Genomic DNA, 18030 nt, shown 5'->3' with positions numbered 1-18030 from the left:
CATGACTCAAACACTTTATCCAGGATAAAAGCCACATAGTTGCACCTGCAAGGTGAATACAGCTGGTAAAAGAAAAAGTGTTTCAATGCGTACATTAACAGGTTTATGATATCACTGCCCNACCAATCACAAACATGGAGAAGCGTACTGACAGCGCAGCGCGTCATACTTCCTGAATGAAAAGTCAACTATATAATTAGACAAATATGAAGACTTTAAACATCCATGACTCAAACACTTTGTGAATACAGCTGGTACAAGAAAAAGTGTTTGAATGCGTACATTAACAGGTTTATGATATGCCCCGTCTAAGACACGATCTGACTTTAATTACATTTGACTTGAGTGTTTCGTAATGTGTTGCTTAAAATAATACTTCTGCATACAGTATGTGACACTGTAAGTGTTGCACGGCCAGATACTGCTCAGCTGACTCAGATAAGGAAATATATGATACATTATGATGTGATATGCCGCGGACTGTACTGTTACTTTGATCCGGTTATTTATGTTGTGGCAGATATTTAATTAAGCTTTCTTAACGCTAATGTTATAATAATCAGATTGCGCTGAAGATGGGAGGTGATATTCAATTCAATTTCACGTTCACACAGTCTGTGATTTTTGCCGGCCGTCTTTCCTGCAACGGCAGTTTAAACTGTATTTCCTTTCTCCTGTAATGTGACTTGATCACTTTAAGCTAAGCGAAAATCCTGCGTCGTGGTATACCCCCCTGGTCTGCTCCCACCACCTGTGGAGTACCTCAAGGCAACATTTACGGCCCATACTACTTTGCCTATACTGTACGCTCTCTTTGGGCTCGATCTTCTAAAATCACAATATCTCCTACCATTGCTTCTATGATTTTATAGTTAGGTCCCTCCTTGACTGCTTTCATTCAACGCCACTTCAAAACATCCAAACTATCCCATTAACTACAAAGAATAATTTATTCTTAAACTTTGAGGAATAAATATTATTGATTGTACGGTTTCCAGCTTCAAGCAAGGTGTATGTTAAACTGTTGGAACATATTTGTGCTGTTTGGTACTAATCTTGTAAAATTGCTTCTTTGTCATTTTGGGTCTTTAGCACTTCTGGCTTCTGATGCTGTTGCGTGGGATGGTGGGGATAGGAGAGGCCAGTTACTCCACCATTGCACCCACCATCATTGCTGATCTCTTTGTTGGGACTAAACGGAGCATGATCATCTGTATCTTCTACATCTTTATCCCTGTTGGAAGGTTTGAAAAAGACCCAACCTCAGTCCACAATTGTGTTTATATATTCTGCTTTTTGTCCATGTTTTAGCAAGCGATGTTAAAGTCCTGTATATGGCTGCACTTTGTATTGTTAATGTTTTTTTATGTGTCACTTGTGTCTACTTGAATTCCGGGATAATGATCAATGTCTATCTGCAATTTTCTGTAGTGGCCCCCGGAATGTTGGTTTTTAATTGTACTTAAGTAGCATTTCACATAATATGCCTAACCTATGTTCAAGTCAAATAATGAAGAACCGCTTTATATTCAAAGAATTCCACAATGTCATGCTTAATGAAAGAAAATGTTCTTGACCTTAACCTTTTAAGGAGTCACCGTTGTCGTCTTCCTGTGTACTGTCGTCACACTCACATAAACTATGCATGTTAGCTTCTCGTAGGTCTTATCATGTCAAGCTGCTATGCAAGGTAAAAATACTGGTGTGTTGTTCAGAATCCATGTTTTGCAGAATCCATGCTACTACAAGCAAAGTGCTGTAGAGAACAACACTGTGGACAGAATTAGCTTTTACTTTTTGCTGATTTCCACTAATATTGCACTGTACCCCCGTCTGCCCATAAGGTTCTACACCGGTAATTGATCAATTGTTTTGAGGGTAAATGCTTACGCATTTGGAAAGCTTAGCTTAGCTTTCCCAGCGTATTGTAGCTACGTAGTTTTTGGCGACTACCTCAATACCACAGTAACCCATGCAGATAGGTTAAACAGGTTGGAAGTTTGGACAAAATAATCTTGCTGATTATATACAAATAACAGTCTGTCTTAGCCTGCAGTAATACTTGCTTTTTAACCATGCCTGGCTTAGACAACTAGTCATAAAGAAAAAAGTTCACACCATTGCCATTTTAAAAAAAAAGGATTTAATTTTATAATAAGAAGATATATTGGACATACATTCCTAAAACAACTGTTGACAAGCTTGTTTATGTCGTCATGATCACTAAAATGGTCTTCTGTGTGTTTTCAGTGGTCTTGGATACATAACAGGGGCAGGTGTTGCTTCTCTCACAGGAGACTGGCGCTGGGCTCTCAGGGTAAGAACATTTTAATTAATGTTGGCTGAGCACTGATAAATATAGAGTGAATCATATTACAACCTTTTGTGTTATCAGATCACTCCTATCTTGGGTGTAGTTGGACTTTTCTTGCTGGTCTTCTTATGCCCTAATCCACCCAGAGGTGCTGCAGAAACCCATGGCGAAGGAGTCTCAGAGCAGAGTTCGTACCTGGAGGACGTCAAGTATCTTTTGAAAAAGTAGGACATATATTTTTGAAGCCTCTATAGATTTTATTGGGAATATAAACAAAGAAGATGAAATGCAACACTTAAATGTATTGATCGTGCTGTATTACAGTTTGATAATTTAAGTAAGTCCCTAAAGTTGACCAGAGATACAGGGGCGGCTCCCTAAATAATTGCCTGCTATACTATTGGGCAAACTGATACCCTAAAACATCTCATATCCAGGCTACTGCTTTGATATATTATGTTCAACTCAGCCTGATGATAGGGCTAGAAGTAAATTTATTTATCAGTTAACTCATAAGAGCAGAGCACTGTTTTGATTTATTGTTGCATTAACAAAGGCTCATAGTAACCGCTTGAACAGTAATTGTGGTGTGACCTAATGTCAAAACAAACAGCACAGGTTCAGACAGGCAACTCAAGGCAAGTTTATTTATATAGCACCTTTCAACAGAAGACAATTCAAAGTGCTTTACAAAAATGAAAGACATTAAGAAAATGGCATTTAAAAGCAGTTATTAAAAAGCAAAGATAATAAAATAAACATTAAAAGAAAAAATACAAGGATAAAAGTTTAAGATGTGAATAGTTCAATTAAAAGCAACGGCAAAAAGAAAAGTCTTCAGCCTGGATTTAAAACTAGTGAGAGTTGCAGTGGACCGTCAGATTTCTGGTAGTTTGTTCCAGATATTTGGAGCATAATAACTGAACGCTGCTTCTCCATGTTTAGTTCTGACTCTGGGGACAGAAAGCAGACCAGTCCCTGAACACCTGAGAGTTCTGGATGGTTCATAATTTAGCAGTAGGTCAGACATGTATATCGGGCCTAAACCATTCAAAGCTTTGTAAACCAGCAGCAGTATTTTTGAAATCTATCACTGTCACTCTATCTGTACATTAGCCTTTTAATCCTAGATATATTCTTAAGACTACGGTGATACCATTTATAGATTTTCCTGTCCCACTGTTTTGGCAAAACTTGACCCACTCTACCATGCTGCGCTGCGTTATATATCAAATGCACCCTATAGGACTCATCATTGCAAACTGTATAGCCTAACTGGATGGTCCTCACTTACTATGCGTAGGATGCAGCATTAGTTTTTATTAATGTATAAAGCCATTTTAGGTAAGCTTCCACTCTACAAATGCGCCAGATTTGCCCCAGTTTGTGACTCGTACAACCTCAGATCCAGTGCCTGGATACGGTTCCAGGTACCTGCTGTGCGGACTGAGGCTGGAAAAATGAGTCTTTTTTATTATGGTCCTTGGTCTTGGAATGACCTTCAATCAAACCTAAAACTGAGGGCACTTGTCTCAATAGCATGTTTTAAATTGAAGTTGTCTGAAGTCCTTATAACCAGCTGCTCTTGCAGTAATAAGTAGTGCACCTTTCTTACTGTCCTAATGTGTACAATGTAGTGACTGCTTTTTCGTCTTTTGTTTTCTTAGTTATGTTCTCTGTATGTTATATGTTTGTGTTATGTGTTATGTGTAACGTTACTGCCTTCTTGGCCAGGTCAGCATTGAAAATGAGATTTTATCTCAATGCTTTTATCTGGTTAAATAAAAAATAAGAAAAAAGGTGATTTAGTAACTGTTTTAATGTGACTGTTTAAACTCAGGTCAGAGTCCATGACTACACCTAGATTTATGGCTTTATCTGTTGTTTTGAACATTGCAGGCTGAAGCTCAGCGCTAACTTTTCTGCCTTGGCTCCAAAAACCATTACCTCAGTTTTATCTTTGTCTAATTGGAGAAAGTTCTGACACATCCAGTCATTGATTGGTTCAATGCACTTACTCAGTGTTTTGATTTGAGAATAGTCTCCTGGTGAAATTGTTATGTACATTTGTGTGTCATCCGCATAGCTATGGTAACTTATTTTGTTGTTTTTCATTATCTGAGCCAATGATAGCATGTAGATGTTAAAGAGAAGGGGCCCCAAGATGGAGCCTTGAGGTACCCCACGTGTCATATTTGTCAACTCAGATATGTATTTACCTATAGAAACAACGTTGTTTCTGTCCTTTAAGTAGGATTCAAACCAATTAGACACAACAAGTTGTCGGACAAAATAATGATGTCTTCATTGGTGTTTAAAACAAGTATGATAGAAAATTATAATAAAATATTAGCATTCCCTATTCTGAGCCTTACCCACCTACTGTATGCAGAGATGCAAGTTTGATTGTATTCTCCTTGTATTTCTTCTCTGACACTAGCAAAACGTACTTGTGGTCAACATTGGGAGTGACTGCTACGGCCTTCCTTTCCGGAGCACTGGCTTTCTGGATGCCTACTTTTCTGTCTAGAGCTCAGGTCAGTCAAGGACTCCGACCGGCGTGTGTTGAAGAGCCCTGCGACTCCACAGACAGGTGCAGCATCACTCTTCATTTACCCCCTTCCCTTCCAAATGAATACAGAGTTTTAACAACGCCTTGCGCCTCTGCTCTCTGTACAGTTATATCTTCGGTGCTGTGACTGTGTTGACGGGAATTCTCGGAGGGATTCTTGGCAGTGGTTTATCTAGATGGTTAAGGGAAAAGTTCCCAAAGTCAGACCCACTCATCTGTTCATCAGGGTTGCTGGGAGCAGCCCCCTGCCTCTTCATCACCATCTTTGTGGCATCAACAAGCATTCCCGCCACCTACGTAAGAGAATGCCTGTATGTGCTGGTGTCCACTAGCCAAAGTATAGTTTAGATTAGGAGACCTGAAAAATGTTGTTATGGAGTGGGACCTTTAGAAAATGTGTCATATCTGCTGCCCCTGCCACCAGCTCTGGATAAGTAGAATAAATAGATAAATGGATGGATTAGTAGGGCCGGTAATAGTGTCAATATGAATCCTAGATCTAAACAGCTTCACCACAAAGTTAGTTGTTTTTTTTGTTCCTCAGAAAAGAAAAACATTCTTAGCTACAAGTGATGCAGACAACATGCTCCTTAAGAAATAGGATAGCATTTAAATGTAGTTACAATCTGATAGGCATTACATCTTTTACAAAATATCATATAAGCTTGTGAAGAATATCTGTTAAAACATGAGCTATTTTAAGGGGAAAATCTAAATTATAATAATAATAAGAATAATATTAGATTACAATTGTATAGCGCCTTTCATGGGACCCAAGGCCGCTTTACATGGTGTGAACAAAGAAACAAAGAAACAAAGAAACAAAAGGGGGAAATAATAAAGTAAACATTAAATAAATAGCAGTCGGAGTGGAAACAGGGGATTGTGATGGGTGATGATGAATTACATAAATATTATTGTATTAGTTGCTTACTCTCTGATTTAATGTCTCATTTCAGGTTTTCATTTTCTTTGGTGAAATATTGATATCACTGAACTGGGCCGTCATGGCAGATATACTGCTGGTGAGTGAAAGAGATAACGTTTGATAAATAAAAATATGAAACAGTCTATTAAAACTTTAAGCAAACAGGTTGTCTTGTGTTTCACTTTTTACTTCAGTATGTTGTCATACCAACCAGAAGGTCTACAGCTGAGGCTCTCCAGATTTCTGTCGGTCATCTCCTGGGGGATGCTGGGAGTCCTTTCCTAGTAGGAGCGGTGAGAAATAGTTCAATTCGCCACAGAAAACGTCCTTTTTAACTTAATTGTACCTCTGTGAAATTGAGTAAACCACTTTTTCTGTTCATCATTGAGCTGTCTTCCTCCTTGTTCTATAGATCTCTGATGCTTTAAGCAAATCTAAACCTGTGTCTCCTGAATGGAGCTTCCACAGTCTGAAGTACAGCCTCCTGGTCTGCCCAGTGGTTGGGATCCTGGGAGGACTGTTTTTCTTTCTGTCTTCTCTCTATATTATTGGAGACAGAAAGGCAGCTGCACAATTGGTTGAAGGTAATGAATAAGTATTACTGTCCTTTTACTCTCCATAAATGGTGACACAACACAATCATGGCTAAAACAAAAACAATCTCTACACACTCTTCTATTCTTTCCCGCTTTGGAGAATTGCTTAAAAACATTCATGTGCATTAGTTTTATATTAATTATTAAGAAAAAGTGTTCCTCAGGCACTTTAGAACAAATCCTCCGCAGTTATGCAACTTGTTAATGTAACTTACAGACTTGTTGTCGTCTGTGTTTGTATGTTTCCAGCAGGTCCAAGAGAACCGCAGGATCCTTCATCTGAGCCCCCAATAGAACTGAGCAACGGGGACAAAACTAACCATGAAGATAATTTATCGCAAAGTATTTAAGCTTAAGTTAAAAACTAGAGGTGTAAACAACACAGAATGTTGGCGTTGACTTGAAGAGTTCTCTTTTTTGTCACGTTAGAGCCACAGAGATTACAGAAGAAATGTAAACATGTTAATTTACACCATAAGACACTCATGTCATTGTTGTTTTTCACTTTTCAATAAATGTTTCATATTTTCATGAGCAGTCTCCTTCTTCCACTATCCATCCATCCATCTATTGTGCTGGACACCTAGCTAGATGGTTAGCTAACTTGATTTCTAAATATTTAAAGCCTCGATTTAAAATACATTTTTTTAAATTTGACTTTATAATTGATAAGAATTGTTTAAATCCCTTTACAATAAAAAAAGTCATATAAGGGAAACTCCTTTTATGTTTTTATGATGAAGTTTCCAAAAGAAACAATAAATTACGTACACTCCATCATCAGAAAAGTAAAGGAATATTTTCCCACTACATTAGACAGTATATAATTACAGTGTGAAATAAACCTTAAGCTTTCTGCAAATTATAACCCCAAGAGCATTGTTATGCTGATGCCAGACATTGAAAATGGATGTGTTCGGTTTTTTGTAACATCATTATCCATTTGCATTTATTTTCTTCATGATTCTACTGAATTTTGCTGACAACCATCTTCTCTTAAGTTTGGGCTCCAGTTCCAGCTCAAACGACTCCATACACCCTAGGTAGAATAAGCTGTATTTGTCCATGTATCCATACTGGGGATCATCAGATTAACGTGTCCATCTTCGAAAGTCCCAGGCAGCATGCAGCTGCTGTCTCCTAATGAGGACCAGACGGGAATCAGGCGGGACGACAACATAAGCACATAATGGAGTTAAGGATGGAGGATTTCCATTCTGTATACTTATTCTAAATTGAAAAACATTTCATAATTCCACTCTTGCTACACTCTAAGAGTGGCAAGACTGTGAGGAAAATGTAAGGAGTTTTTATTTATTTAAAACACATACTTTTTTTTGTCCCATCAGTTTATTTGAGTCCACCAGATGACACTGTTGCACTGCTGTAACACATGCTACCACGAAGATCCGAGTTTGTCTCCATTGGTGAGCCATTATGGATTTGCCAGATGTTCACTAAAAGCCTGCATGTTTGCAGCAGCCCAGGCAGCATGTGCATTATATGTACATGTACTGTAATGGTCTTTATATCCCTCTGTGCACTATCAAGTGTAATGATCTTCCTTGTAATAACAATAGTTACTAATTTATTAAATAATTAGCATTCCTGTTGGAAAACAAAAATGCTTTTAAAACACAGCCTGGGAAATATGTTGTTTTGATTTTGTAGAACATTTATATATTAAACATATAAACATAATCTATAAAGATTATTATTAATTTACATTATCCAAAAGATAAAATGTCCATTTCGTATGTTGTTAATGTTTTAGCTTGGAATCTTAAGCCTCATACACATATACTGTACCTTCACCTACATGATAAAGCCTGCTCAAATGCAAAGTATTTAAAAGGAGAAAAGTAGGAAAATACGTAAATTCACTAGTTTTTAACCACTATCTAATCATAAACATACCCATAAACAACTTAATTTTACAAACTAAATACAGCACAAGTGGAAAACCTTAAAATCGATATGGACGCATACATGTATTTATACATCCGCAAACAGCAAACTGATATCTTTTACACCATCTCATTTAGTGAGGAGTTACATTTCACAGCCTTAACTATGTTTATTTCACCTTTTTTAAGATAAAGACTTTGTCCATGATGTGTGACGATGTTAAACCAACTATATTAGTGCCTACCCCTGACACTTGTACTCCATATAACACTTACTTTACATTTTTCTTGAAACCCAAACTGTGAGTCGATGACCTCTGCTGAGTTCATGGAACACGATAGGTGTTAACATTCATCATCTTAAGCTCGGCTGCTCTCGTCAAAGACTAACACAGAACAGACAAACATGACATATTTACATACCCCAGTATGACAGCTGCTTGTCACTTAATTTCCTAAACTGTTCATGTTGCTGCTGCAGATAATGTCCCCTGGCAAATCCTCACAGCTGCAAGTCAATGCATGTCCCCATTGTTTTGGGAGTTAACCATGCTGAGAAGGTCAGAGATCATTGCCCTTGTCTCTTTCAGCTAAAAGGTCATGCAATATTTAGGCTACATTATCAGCGTGTTAGTCTCAACTTAGCTGAGGTAGAGTTGCGTATTTGCTGATGTAGGACATTTCTGGCCAAGTATCAAACATTTCCCATGAAAGTGTTGAAACTGTTGACTGAAATTGACATTCACAGATGGAAGAAAGCTGCAGTGCAAGGCCGCCGAGCCATTGTTAAAGGTTTCATTGCTTTATTGTGGAATTCTCTGGCATTTCCTTTTGTTTTTGAGCCTTGTGATTTTCCAGAACTTATGCGATTACTCAGTATGCTGAGGGAATAGATCGGGGCAGCAGGACATGTATGTGGAATAACAAGCAATCACACACGCACACTGGAAGGTATGTGGCAAACATTCTGGAGGTAACAGTTCAACCTGCAATCAAAACACAATAGGTATTGTTTACCATGTTTCTGAGCACTTTATCTGCATACCTCTTCGTTTCCCCTGTCGACCCTGGCTGTACAGGAAACTGTCACAATGGCTAATAAATTGTCCAGACCGATCAATGAGGGAGCCAGCAGCCAGGAGCCAGGGGGAGAGCGGATATGCTCGGTGTTTACTCAAGGATTGGGAGCATTTTGGCCGTAAAAACAGTCATGTTTCAGATGTAGTCACGCAAAACAACATGCTGATACACACAAAATAGGAGCAATCCAAATGCTGTCATGCTATCAATTATTACCAGAAAATGTCTCATCACACATATTTAGTGTAACAGAAGAGACAGCTTATCACTTCTATGTTTGTGTTATTCTCACACATCCTCATATAAGCAGTAGGACAATGATAAGAGTTGTCAAACCACATTTGTGGATGTGAAGTTGCACTCCTTTCCTTATCACCGGCAAACTGCTGCAGTGGCATGACATCATAGAGAGGAAGAGCCCTCTCCACCCTCTGCACTGCCCTTTATTTGGATTATTACATCATGTGGGCCTTCCTGTCTTCACCCCGCAGCTGAAACACATGCGTATCCTATTTTACTGTAAAGTGTCAGGACAAAAAGAAGAAAAAAGACACAGTGTTTCCAAAGAAAACACAGGATTATTATGTTGAAACTAGGCAGAGTTAGTGTCACTTCAGAAAAATGCACAGCTCTGTGTGTGGTGTTATAGGCCAGACAAGAGCACGTTTGATGAGTTGATTAGACTGTTGATGTGTCGAACAGATCAACACAGAGTTGTGGTGATTGTACAACATATCAACTGTTTAATTATGATTCCTGTGTGTTTCTGATTGAGTCTTTCGCTTTTAAGGAATACTTCACTCCAAAATCACGAACAAGTTTATGAAATTGTGAAGAAGTCTAATTTATCGATCGCACTGTATGCTCACTACAGCCCGAAATCATGCATCTTTGCTCAAACTTAAGACTTCTTTGGGTAGAAGTGTATTAAATAATAGGGTTCCAGTGAAAAAACAACAATTCTGGAAAACATGGGGTGATTTATTGATATACAAATGGTCCTTTTAGTGGGTGAAGTATTCCTTTAAGACTGCATAGCATATCAACAAAGCCTTCTTCTTATTGTCATGCAAATAAGTTGAGTCTGGAGCAGGGAGCACAAATGTGGACTACAACGGAAATGCAGCCAAATCTGAGGTTCACCCTATAATGGCATATGCACATTCTGGTCCTATGTATTTAGCATTCCTGTTTTCAGAGGCTTATGGCCGCTGGGCTGGAGAGAGCTGATTCACAGACACAGCAATAGCAATGGGATAATTACAAAAACCCATGCAGTCTATAAATATGGGCTACAGCACCACACAGAGCTGCTCTCACTGCAAGTCAGCCCCAGAGCAGCTCAAATATCCCCAATATCGCAGAGCTTTTTAGTTGAATAAAGAATGCAGTCCTTCAAACAAATAGAATGATGATCTGAGGAATACATTGGAGTCTGGGCTGGCTTTACCTCCTAGATAGATCAACTGAGACTGATGACCCCAGCACCAAGGAGTCTGGCATGGACGGAGCTGTCTTATAAATAATCAAATGAGCAGATAAAAGACGCTGTCTCTGCCTGTGAACATATATTTAGTCACTGCAGTCTCTGTGCCTCCTGCTGTTGCACAGTACAGCCCCTGAAATCACACTTGGAGCCCAGATCTATTCAGATCCTCAGCTGCTCTGCCTCCAGACACCCTGTTGCTTGAGTTTGGGAGTGCATGGCAGGGAGGGGGAGGGGGGATGGGTGGGGCATCAGCAGCAGCAAGCCACTGTCAGGAGGTCGGGAGGTCAGTGAGGAAGAGGAGAGGTCAGAGCCCACACCTCAAGGCTGACCCAGTACCTAGACGGCTCCGGCTCCAACAACAATGTGTGTGAGAGTGCATGGAGTGGGGTGGTCCAGGGACACCAGACATCATGGGTTGATGATAAGAGCTTAGTGTAACTGAATGTCCAGGAGGTCCCCTGTTGGGCATTTAAAAAGCTTCCGGTGATATCAAGGCATCAGTCTATTGGAGCAGACCCTACCAATATGACAGAAGAACTGACAATGTTTGGTGCCATTTTTGCAAACAAATACAGAACAATTAGCCCAGAGATAAACTAATTGTACACATTGTATAGGCTAAATAATGTTTACTTTCTCTTGTTATATAGGCTAGCACTCTGTGGATTCTGTAGAATTACAATTCAAGCACGAACAACAGTATCTTCACAAGCTATTCTTTGAAAGGTTTGCCAGCATTACATCCAAATATTTACGTTGTATTAACTACATTTAGAAGTTGGTTTGAGAAAGTTGTATGATACTTTTTACATTACAACAGCAATATGTTATGTCATTACCTGCCTGCAACCACATTTCCTTTGGGTTAAAAGTATAGGGCAGGCCCTGGCTATGTTAATGCCAGGAGTTGGAGATCTTCCCCAGTCCATTCTGCTCACTGGTCTCTGTGAAATGAGTCCAGTTTGGTACAGGAAGGGGAAATGTGTAGCATGTAAACCTGGCTGATCAAGACAACAATGGCAGAATCGCTGAGAAAACGTGTCAGATGATTATTGTTTTTAAAAGAAAACCTTGATTGCTTTAATTGCTTATCATTTTGTTTGTTTATTTCAATTTACATTTGTTTCCTGAGCCATAGATCACAGATTTTTTGGAGCAATCAGATGAAAACAACAACACTATCAATTACATATTCTAAAAAAAAGTAGATAGACTTTATCTGCAAGTTTTATAGGGAGTAATTATAACTGTTAAATACCAGAAGTGACAGGAGCAATACTAAATCATATACATTAGGAAAATTACGCACAAACAAACAGTTTTACATGCATTTAACTGCCTAAACAAATCATCCCTTTACAATTGGCAACAGACAACTTTTCAACTCCCCCCCTTCCAAATGTATTATTGTTGATGCCTCTGTGGCAAACAAGCCGGATCTCTTTACATTTTCTCAGACATTTAACAGAGCACACACTGCAATTTGTTTACCACAGTTACTTCGGTTGTAGCTACAGATAGCTACAAGGGAGACAAAGTGCCATCCTTTTTTCTTTTTTGGTTGCATAAAGGGTGACACACTTTGTGCCTTTAATTGAGCCTTCTTTTCCCGGGAGATCAAACACAGTGGCAGGCAAAATTGCATAGTAAAAGCGGGGTTTATTGGTTAGCAACTTGGATGGTTTCATTATTGTGCAGCCATAACATTGACCTATTAACTTCATATTGATAGTTGGAGAAAAAACTATTTACACTAACAATAACAGAGATATTTGTCACCATGTCTCACCCCATTACTGAACTGGATAATTGTGTACTCATTTTCTTTCCTGTCATTGCACGCATGACACATATTGAGATGGAAAAATGAAAAAGATGAAGTTAACTTCGTGTGAGCTCAAAGAGGTGGAGACATGTTTAAAGACACTCAGCTGATAGACACATGTTTCAGTGGGACATTTAAACTTTGTTGGCAGCCACATGGTAAATGCAGAAAGGAGTCGGCCTTATCGTCCTGCAGGCGCTGTGACCAGCGATTAGCCGGTTATCTCCCATCCTGCACTAGAGGCTCGGCCCTGAGCTGAGACAGGAAGGAAGGCCGGGGCAATGACTCAGTGGCTCCGGGCCCCACAGCAGAACACGTCAGAGATAGGTGCAGATCCACCATGCCACTCTGCACAGTGGAAAGAAAACACACAGAATCTCGGCACAGACATGAGCAGCATATCAAACACATCCCAAAGAATGGGGAGGCGAGGTGGGGGCTCCAGAGAGGGAGACAGTAACAACTGTTTTCTGGGGCTCCATCCTAAGCCCTCGGCGTGAGACCACTGGTTGGTTTGGCCCTCTTCTCTTTTTCCGGCATCCTCCTATCCTGGATGTCAGTGTGCAGCGTTACAAAAGCAATTCTTGTCAGTGTCACTTGATCACTTTCTGCTGAGCCTGCCAGGCTGCACTGTTTGCTTTATGCTTTCCAGATTCAAGCAGAGGGGATTTCTTTTCAGACATCAAAGTTATTGGGTAGCAAGTGGATGATTGCTTTGAAAATAGTTCTGCAAAACAAAAAAGGCCATGAGGGGCTTTAGGTTTTACTGGAAGGGACTTTCTCATTTCAGTCTAAATAAAACAATGCAGGTCAACTCATCGCAAGCGAATGCCTTCAGACCTCAACTCTGATACCTTTGCAATGCCAAACGCCCGCAGAGCAGAGCACTGATGCCAGGACTCAGCCTCCCTCATCTTCTACGTGTTTACTTCCTTAACAGCTTTGGAATGAAATACTAACATACTTTGCATTTATTAGCATATGGCTGTTTGCTTTTTTCCCAAGGAAGTATATGAGCAAACAAGACTCGTACAATAATTAAAAGGCTACACTCAACGGAAGTGCTGAGAGGCAAATATTTTCACTCCTTTGTTTATGACTTAAAACCAGTTGAAAAAAAGCTTTGTTCTTTGAAAAACAAATTGGTCTGCCAAACAGTTCGGGAAAAAATGTTTTACCAACTCTTTTTTTAAAATACATATTTAGGCAACAAAAGGTGAAGCAAGCCCCATGTTCCTCATGTATCCCATGTTCTAAACAGGACTGCAATCATTCAACTGGGGATAAGTTCTGGTAAAACACTTTTCTAACTTAAAGAATGACATGACTTCATTGTACAATTACTTGCTAGCATAAAATAAATGATGTACCTTGTGTTATAATTGCAAACTTTTGTATGTAGTGGGTAATGCTCTCAGAATGAGTGAATGCAGCTCAGGGCCTAACTCCTCCCCCAATCCCTCCCCTCATTAGGGCTGCTTAAAGGGCACATGTTGGCCTTTGTTCTTTGACTCTGTCTGTCAAGGTCGGTGGTACAGGTAGCTTGTCTTATAATGAATAATTTGGTCTCCTCAATCTCTGCTTGGTTATGCTCACTTGCTGCTTGCTTACAGTTTGTCCTTCTGCTTGTTGTCCTGCACACCAGTAGTTTATCAAAATCTTATTCCTGTGGTTATTAGGGCCAGAACATATCAATTGTTTGCCGCATTGTGAGCCATTCTTTTTTTTTTGTACCTACCTATTTTTGTACATTTTGTTTTGCGATAACTATTGTTTAGCTTACCTACTTTGTGTTTTGCATATTGTTTTGTCTGTTTTTTTTCCATTGCGTTAAAACCACCTGGGATCCTTTTTGTTTAACTTTGTTTCAGTTATTTTTTTTGATTTATAATGGAGCTGAGTGCTGGTCACTGGGGGGGCTAGTCAACATTTCAACTGAATATTTTTTTTTTACATACAAACCATTTTATCCTGCAACCATTTTCGGAGTTTCCTACAGACTAACACGTCTCTGTCCCTCAGTCAACGAACTTGTGTCTTGATTGCTCCTGAAATGAAGGGTTTTGGTAAAAGGTAAAGCATTGCCTTGTGTTTATCTCCTGGGGTGCAAGTCCCCAGGTGGCGTTGTGGGTCATTTTGTCTCTTTTAAACATCTAATTAGTGCGAATGCTGTTTACAGCATTCCACTATAGTTCTTCAAATCTTTATTCTTCCCCTTATTTCAGCCAATACTTTGGCCCTCCATAACTTCAGCTTATTTTCAGCTACAGAAACCATTCAAATATTAAACTATTCAGCCTGTTCAGGAATCGATGGGAAACCTTCAACCTTTTCAGAATATTTTATACTTTTTGAAATATTCAGCTTTTTAAACTATTTTTTTAACATTGAAGTCAATGGGAAGAGCCTTCAAATCAGCCAATATTTTAGCTCTCCATAACTTCAGCTTACTTTCAGCTACAGAAACCATTCAAATATTAAACTATTCAGCCTTTTCAGCAATTGATGTGAAACTTTCAACTTTTTTCAAAATATTTCATACTTTTTGAAATATTCAGCTTTTTAAACTCTTTTTTTAACATTGAAGTCAATGGGAGATGCCTTCAAATCCACTTTTCCTACACTTTGCGCCAAATGCTTCTCCTTCCACATAATTTCAGCCAGACACTTCATTCCAACTTTCAAATGATCACAATACCTTCAGCTATAAAACTTGTATAAAATATTTTTGATATCTTTTAAACTTTTTGAGATATTGAACTTAGTTTGGAGCTTGGTAGAGAGGCCTTTTTCAGATTTTAACATTAGAGTGGATAGAGCAGCTCGTTAAGTCTAGAGTGCTTTGATCTCAAAACAGAGTGGAGCAGTGCTTGAAATTCTCCCCAAAAATGTTTTAAACTTGCCATAATTCCCAAACCCTACACTCCTCAGACATATTTTTTCATGAAAAACGTAGGAAAACCTCTCCTAGGTTGTAAAATAAAAAAAAATAAGAAAATAAATTAAACAAAATGCCTCTTGAGGGCATGAAGAGAGAAAAAGTCCAGCTAGCTCCCAATTGATTCCCATGTTAAATACATCCGGATCTTTCTTCAGAACAGAGTGAAGTGCACTTTAGACAAACTGCTCTCCTCTTCACATTTACCACACAAAACCCCCCCAAAAAACATATTTCAGTTCATTGGGGTTCCCTGATGCTCACGGTCTGGTCATTTTTTGATCGGAGCCATAATTTTTGAACAGGTGGCAAAATTGTCAGATATAATCCTCAATGCATTCTTAATGGGACTCAGTGCTGCAGTTGGTAAATCGTCATAACTCGTCACCATGGTAACCTTTGATCGCTGGGTTTACACACACACAGGTGTTTGTAAACATTCATTCACTACTACTTACATTTAATATCTTTATTTAACTCCTTCAGCCTAATTTCAGCTGCAGGAACCATTCAAATATCAAACTATTCAGCCTTTTCAGCACATGATGGGAAACTTTCAAAATATTCAGCTTTTTAAAGTCTTTTTTTAACATGGAAGTCATTGCAATGCATTTGAGCTGTAACAATTAACACACAGATACCATGTATACACTTCAGGGGATCTCTCTCTCTCTCTCTCTCACACACACAGCCACACACACTCTCTCTCTCTCTCTCTCACTCACACACACACAGCCACACACATTATGTGTGTGAGGAACGGTTGGAGGAGCGTGGTGTTTCTACTAACATATTTCTTGTTTTATGTTGTAAGTTGTGTGTATTGTGTATATGGTTTAAACGTTTGATTGTTGGTGTTTTCTCGTGGTTTGGGTGTGTGTGGTGTGTGTTTGTGTATGTCTGTGTGTGACGCAGTTGCGGCATGGACTATGCCCGGCTGAGCCGCAAACATGGTTTTAAAATTTCTCCGATGACACCGTGCTCGTTGGAGGAGTGCAGCCTGGCTGTGGGGGCATTAGTGGGGCACAGCAGCATCAGATCTGCGGCTCGGATGAACGGCGGGGTGGTGATATTTGTGGACACGGAGGGGAAAGCGAACAAGGTGGTGGAGACCGGGATCGTTGTCAATGAAACTTTCATATCCGTGTCTCCACTACAAGGGTAATGATCTCGAATATCCCGCCGTTNAGGTGCAATAAACGACACAGCAGCTTCTTGGCATGTTACAACTATTATGTTCTGCCTCGCTCATGAGAGTAACAGATGGCAAAATTACAGCCTCGCCTACTGATTTCAAATGTGTGCTCTAAAATGATATTTATAAATGACTATTATCATTATTATAAGCAAGACAATAAATGGCAAAGATATGTAGAAAATAAACGTATTTAAGATACGTTCATAAGAAACTTAACGTGGGAGAATATACGTTTCTCACTAAACGTAATTGAGAATGCAGTTTAGTTCAGTGGGAACGTAATTTTTAGGAGACAGGGTTGCCCGATCGTATATCTTATTAAACATGCAGTTTCCCTGTATAATGCAGACATTCATTGCAGATATGGCTAACCATTATACAATTCCCCTTTTTGCTTTTACTTTAGCCGCCCAATGTGTTTCAAAAACTTTCAACATAAATTAAAATGTTCAACAAGGTGAGTAGAGAGTGTCTTTTTTATCAAATGTGTAAGTGCAGTTTGTTTTTGTTGGGTCCTCTTTTCTTCTCTACTTCATGACTTTAAGTGCACATTACATACAGTTCACACAATTTAATAAAGTCTTATTTGCAGGGAGTGATGGTAGAAAAGCGAAGCATGCACTTTAAACCCCATTATGCTTTGAATACAATGTAAAAAGAAATGACAAAGCTGTTACCGCACAAAGAGCACTAACATCTAAAGTAAGATGGAAAGCTAGATTGGTGAATATGTGATATTTGAAACACCATGCCATTTGATTCATCTTGCACATTTGGTTTTAAGGACACACAGATTTGCTTTGCCTCTGTCTGCGTGTTTTCTCTCTCGTCGCGAGCATTCCACTGCTTTAACCCCAGGATCAAACTGCCTCTCTTGAAAATTACCATGGGCTTCTCCTATCCTGTAATTGCTTAAGATGCTAATTGGACTGTGGGAACGGCCTCCCGAGTTACATTTGGGATTTCCACCATCTGAATTCAAAAATAAGTGAAGAAGCAAAAAGGTTTTCCAATTGCCACAAGACATCTGGACGGCCTTGCCCTGAAAGCATATTCATAATTAATACACAAAGTGTGCTGGAAGGTGGCTTCGTTGACGCGGAGGTCTTCCCGCATTACCCTGGCCAAATATGAAAAGAAGATGTAAGCCTGGCATGCCAGAGTATGACATTTGAATTAGAGC

At 39.2% G+C, this 18030-nt stretch overlaps 1 protein-coding gene across 2 annotated transcripts; it reads left to right on the top strand.

The window, feature by feature from the left end:
• Positions 1-1072: 1072 nt before the first annotated feature.
• Positions 1073-6939, top strand: spns3 (SPNS lysolipid transporter 3, sphingosine-1-phosphate (putative)). 2 transcript variants are annotated; one of them, XM_010795832.1, is made up of 9 exons: positions 1073-1244; positions 2251-2317; positions 2396-2538; positions 4755-4907; positions 4994-5183; positions 5846-5911; positions 6009-6107; positions 6227-6398; positions 6663-6939. In XM_010795832.1, the coding sequence occupies exons 1-9, from the start codon at positions 1108-1110 to the stop codon at positions 6758-6760; spliced, it is 1125 nt and encodes a 374-aa protein (XP_010794134.1). In that variant the 5' UTR covers positions 1073-1107; the 3' UTR covers positions 6761-6939. The 2 variants fall into 2 exon arrangements, with proteins under 2 accessions (XP_010794134.1, XP_010794133.1); XM_010795831.1 differs by having other exon boundaries at positions 6660-6939.
• The last annotated feature ends 11091 nt before the right edge of the window (positions 6940-18030 follow it).

Source organism: Notothenia coriiceps, unplaced genomic scaffold (assembly GCF_000735185.1).
Source record: "Notothenia coriiceps isolate Sejong01 unplaced genomic scaffold, NC01 NC01_scaffold00037250, whole genome shotgun sequence".
Lineage (NCBI taxonomy): Eukaryota > Metazoa > Chordata > Actinopteri > Perciformes > Nototheniidae > Notothenia > Notothenia coriiceps.
Note: the sequence above shows the minus strand (reverse complement) of the source record. Positions and strands in the feature narration are given on the sequence as shown.

What these genes read in the sequence shown, in the direction of transcription:
- spns3 (XM_010795831.1), top strand. Translation starts at nt 1,108, where the DNA reads ATGCTGTTGCGTGGGATGGTGGGGATAGGAGAGGCCAGTTACTCCACC. An exon ending in GTCCTTTCCTAGTAGGAGCG is followed by an intron (nt 6,108 to 6,226) that starts GTGAGAAATAGT and finishes CTTGTTCTATAG; the next exon opens with ATCTCTGATGCTTTAAGCAA. An exon ending in AGCTGCACAATTGGTTGAAG is followed by an intron (nt 6,399 to 6,659) that starts GTAATGAATAAG and finishes GTATGTTTCCAG; the next exon opens with CAGGTCCAAGAGAACCGCAG.